We start from the raw sequence: 4971 nt of genomic DNA, 5'->3' as shown, positions 1-4971 counted from the left end.
CTCTCTCTCTCTCTCTCTCTCTCTCTCTCTCTCTCTCTCTCTCTCTCTCTCTCTCTCTCTCTCTCTCTCCACTAAAATTCTATCTAACTACTTGCTCACTGCCGTTTTTTCGTATCAGTTTCTCGTGTGTCGCGCGAGTAGTCTGCGATTCTCGCATATTTTTGGTAAAAAGCTTTTCTACACACTCTCTCCCTCCTTATTGCTCTTTCATTCAATTCTCAATTATCAATCCTAAGTCGGACACGCGAAACTCTGCTGGATGCACAAATAATGATAATAGTAATGATAATGATGGTGACAATAGTGATGGTGACAATAGTGATGGTGACAATAGTGATGATGACAATAGTGATGATGACAATAGTGATGATGATAGTGATAGATAATGATTGATATAGGAGAAGAGACATCCAGAAGAAGGGGAAGAGATGGAGATCTCGTTGGACGCAGGTTGTAACGTGAAGAATAATTACGATTGAAACGGGACTCAACACGAAGGTATTTAATCAAATCAAGTAATATAAGCGTTTACTTTTGCAAATTTCCAAATTCTTGAGAAAATATACTCATTTCGGTAAATACAATTATTCGCGCGGTCGCAAAAGCGCTCAGGAAGTTCAATCTTCCTCGAATTTTCCATTTGATCATTTAGACAAATACTTATTTTATTTACAGCCATCAATTTCGACATCTCGAAAGATGACAGAGTGTCGTCTCAATTACTCTCCCCTCGATCTGTCTGTACACGCGTGTATCTGTCGTGCATACATGTGATATACGGTGTAAATCGATGCATCTATGCGTTTTTACTTTTCGTCTTTCTGTTCTTTCTCGACAGTACATATACAACGGTTCTTCCGATAAAATAAATTAATTTACATTCTAGTTTCTCATCATGTAACGAACCTACTTTTTACCATTTTTTTAAATCTCTTTCTATTTCAAACACATTTTCAATCATTCTCTCTCTCTCTCTCTCTCTCTCTCTCTCTCTCTCTCTCTCTCCCTCCCTCCCCTCTCTTTCTTGTTCTCACATTCTTGTTACTTAACCTGTCGCGATTTGATTTTCCTAGATTTTCTCTCGTTTTTAAATATTATGTTACGGACCGTCTTTGTGCTGTGTGTGTGTGTGTTTATTTCTTTTTCTTTTATAATACAGTCCGACAAAAATCCAATTCAATAATGTTATCACGCGTCACAAAATCTATTAAATTGACAACGAAAACAAATGTATAGAGATTTAATACAAAAACAATTACAGATATATTAATTAGAAAATTAAGATTTGGCTTCGCATCAAATTTAACGATGCGTAAAAATATATTATAACAATTTTCTCCTGCATATATATATAAATCTCTCTCTCTCTCTCTCTCTCTCTCTCTCTCTCCCCCCTCCCCCTTTCTTTTAACGGATCTGTGTGAAAAGGCACGATTCTAAAAAAAAATATCTGTATTCACTGTACAATTAAAAATTTATATCGATCCGTTTTTAACTTGTAATTATCGTAAATACAACGCTCTAAAAAGTACTGTTTCATATTTTTTTTCGTATTTCGTACAATAATTATACGTAAATTCTGAAAATTGCATTTTCCCCTTGCTCTCGTTTTAGAAACAATTTTACTATCATATTTTTCTTTTCTTGGTTTGTTTCCGAAATTTAATCCACAATAAAAAAATTTCATTGTCATTAAAAAAAAGAAACAAGGAAACGCATACGATAGAGATGCATGATGCCGCCTAGAAAAATTAATGTACTTCCAGAATTCTTGATTAAAAAAATATCTCCGCGTGACGCGCGCATATACCCAGTTTTTGGAATGTTTCTGAATATAAAAACGGAAAATGAAAAAAGGAAAAAACTCGAAGATACGTGAAATTGATGAGGGTGCGGTGGTAAGTGTCCGTTTTATGCATCTTACGTAATCTGCACGCGAGAGAACGGATAAAGTGAAGTGCTATCGCGAAAAATAAATTGTATTCACTCAACGTGTGTTACACACGGTGTATGTTTCTATCGTAGACAATCTTCGCGTGTGTTTCGAATACATATCTCCTTTTTTGAATCTCTAAATTGCTTCTCTTAAATATCGTCCTGGAAGTAGTGCATCCTTTCTTCTCTCTTTCACACATTTTCTCTCTCTCTCTCACTCACTCACTCTCTCTCTCTCTCTCTCCCTCTTTCGTTCTTGCTGTATATTTTTTTACTATTATTTACTATTATTTCCTCGGGAAGAATTCTTCTTTGTATATTTCTGAGCATTACTTTTTCTTCTTCTTTCCTCGTTTTTCTTTATAGTTAACACATTCACACGTACATTCTCTCTCTTTCGCTCTCACTCATTAAAATACTTATCCATACTGTCGAGCTCTCGAGATTAGATTCGATTAGCTTCTGTCATCTGTCCGTAGTAAACATAATACCTAAAGTTACATCATGGAAGCCTATTAGCTTGACACTAAATTGTTCTTCGTAAATAACTTGGTTTTTTCGTTACTGTCGTATATTATGTCTCTTTCTCTTTCTCTCTCTCTCTCTCTCTCTCTCTCTCCTTCTCTCTCTGTATGTGTGTACATAAGAGTGTACGTGTTACCATCACGTAGCTTTAATGGAGCCATAACTAGTATGGAAGCACGTGCCATTTCACGCGGACGACACGTAATCGTTTTCGTACTCATTTTCCTGTACTTCTTTCAATTATAATCTTTCTCTCGCTCGCTCATTTCCTCTCGTTCTTACACATTCTCTCAACATTCACTCTGCCTACTCGTTGCAAAATATCATCTACTTTCCTCTATTTACTGTTGGATAAAACGTATAAAAACGCTGGCAAGTCAATTTATCGTGAGGAAGAATCTTATTCGTTACGTAATGTAGTTTTTGTTTCAAATCTATTCTTCTTAGTGTAATTCGCTTTCGTATTTGTTGCCCTCTTTCTGCGCATATCTTCATAAGTCAATCAGTAAGCCTTTCCTAATTCACGTAACCCTTAGCGCGATCGTACATCTGAAATCGAAAAATCTCTTTATATCCGTTTGTCATCTTATTGTGAGTTAAGAAATTTAGTAGTAGTCGCTACAGTATTGCATTGTAAGGCATAAGAAGAAAAAAGAATTCTGACCTATTATAAACCGTGGCCTACTTAGGCTGTTGAGCCTGGTACTGCTGATAGGAGTCGTCGGGGGACGCTGCATTACTCGTCTGCTCCGACTCGCCCAGTGGCATAGTGTGAATAATGCTAGGAGCAGGATAAGTTGTGTAAGGATAGGGATGCGGGCTCGCTATGTACTGAAAAGAAAAAATAAAAAGACAGTTAGTTATCATTTGTCAATATTAGTGCAAATCATTCTAGTGCAATTCGTTCTAGAAATACAAATGTTCGAGAAACTTCTCAACTTCTGGAATCTCTTCATCAACTCCAAACAATCTTTAACATTCTAAATATCGAAATATTTAAGACATTCTGAAGCATCAAAATCTATTCTATATATTATTGTAGATTAGAATTTTTTTATCTATTCTATATATTGTAGATTAGAATTTTTATATTATAAATAATTTAGATGTCACTTTTTGTCTTTCGGACATTTGTGTCAAGCTGTTAAAAAATCGAAAAAAAAAAAAAAACTTACGGAACCAGTGCCAAGGTGCAAGGTAGACATTTGCGTGGTAAGCTGAGGAATCATACTGTATTGTGGATTACTAGGATCAGCCGATGGTATCATCTGTAACAGAAACCAACAAAATCCGATGATGAAGCAGAAGCAATGATAATCTCTATGACATTACGATGAGAAAAAATTTAAAAAATATAAAAAAATTTAAAACAACAAAGTAGTAACAAAACAAAACATTGTAAAACATAAATCGGACGCGTAAATAAAAATAGTGCGTGTCCAAAAATATGATTTGACAATAATCGAGTAATTTCGTAGACATACGAATGTTTCAATTAAAAAATAATTGTTTCTACTCGCTGTGAAAACAACGAATAAGTGCAATTTTATTTTAAAAGCGAAAGCATTAGAGTTTAGTTCAAATATTTTATATTCCAATTTGAATATTAAATCTACAGAATTTGTCGTGTTCGATCATGTATGTATGCAAAATTACAAATTCTTGAACTAAAACTCGATATAAAGACATTCTCCTCTATGTGCAAAACAATGAAAACAAAATGAACGAAAAGTGTATAAAAACTCACGTCGACCTGTTGCATATGTGGCGGGGAAGGGTGCACGAGATAAGGAGCCACCCAAGGAGTGCCCGGCACACTGTAACCAGGCAATGCCTGACTGTAGTGACGACTGTACTGTGTAAGAGCTGTCGTGGGAAGCATGTGAGTCGTAGCAACGCCATTCTGACCAACGCCACTCGTGTCGTAATTCAAAGTCATATTCTGAAAAAGAACATGAAAATAATAAAAATTGGCACATTCTCGATCATAAAATGATAGATTTATTTTTTTGAGATTTGTTTCTAAGATATACAAATATTTTTGAGATATAATATAAAGGATTAGATTTGTATTTAAGCCAAAAAATTCTATATATCAAATATTTAGTATATATCACACTTGGTGTAACATAATTTATATAACCTATCTGTGTTTACTATTTAAGAAAATAAAAATATAAGTACATTAAATTGCCTATTAATCTAACCAACATACGTGATATTTGTATATATAGAATATTATAATTACGTACCTCTCCAGTCTCTCTCCATATTGTACTTTTAAACAACGATTTTTTTTTGTTTCCGCCATCAGCGAACTTAACTAATAATGGATCCTTTGCGCCTGTTAGTGCCTTTCCATTAAACATTTGTATAATTTGTTCACATTTTTCTTTGGATTCCATTCTGTAATGCAGTTGTAAAAAATTATTCGTAAGTTGTAATGTATTAACAATAATAAATGATTTATTAAGATTATATATGTGAATACACAACAAGTGAAAATATTAA

General features: G+C 34.2%; 1 protein-coding gene across 2 annotated transcripts in view; it reads right to left on the bottom strand.

The window, feature by feature from the left end:
- Positions 1 to 478: 478 nt before the first annotated feature.
- LOC108690412 (protein alan shepard) overlaps positions 479 to 4971 on the bottom strand; it is a 13124-nt gene continuing 8631 nt past the window's right edge. For both annotated transcript variants that reach the window (XM_018197697.1, XM_018197688.1), the window contains 5 exons: positions 4713 to 4866; positions 4208 to 4402; positions 3636 to 3728; positions 3125 to 3291; positions 479 to 3009 (listed from right to left, as the gene is read on the bottom strand). In XM_018197697.1, the coding sequence (XP_018053186.1) occupies positions 3142 to 3291; positions 3636 to 3728; positions 4208 to 4402; positions 4713 to 4866 (592 nt within the window). In that variant the 3' untranslated portion in view covers positions 479 to 3009; positions 3125 to 3141. The remainder of the gene's footprint in view (positions 3010 to 3124; positions 3292 to 3635; positions 3729 to 4207; positions 4403 to 4712; positions 4867 to 4971) is intronic.

This window comes from Atta colombica, unplaced genomic scaffold, assembly GCF_001594045.1.
Source record: "Atta colombica isolate Treedump-2 unplaced genomic scaffold, Acol1.0 scaffold105, whole genome shotgun sequence".
Lineage (NCBI taxonomy): Eukaryota > Metazoa > Arthropoda > Insecta > Hymenoptera > Formicidae > Atta > Atta colombica.
The sequence above is the reverse complement of the archived record's forward strand: the minus strand, read 5'-3'. Positions and strand labels throughout refer to the sequence as shown.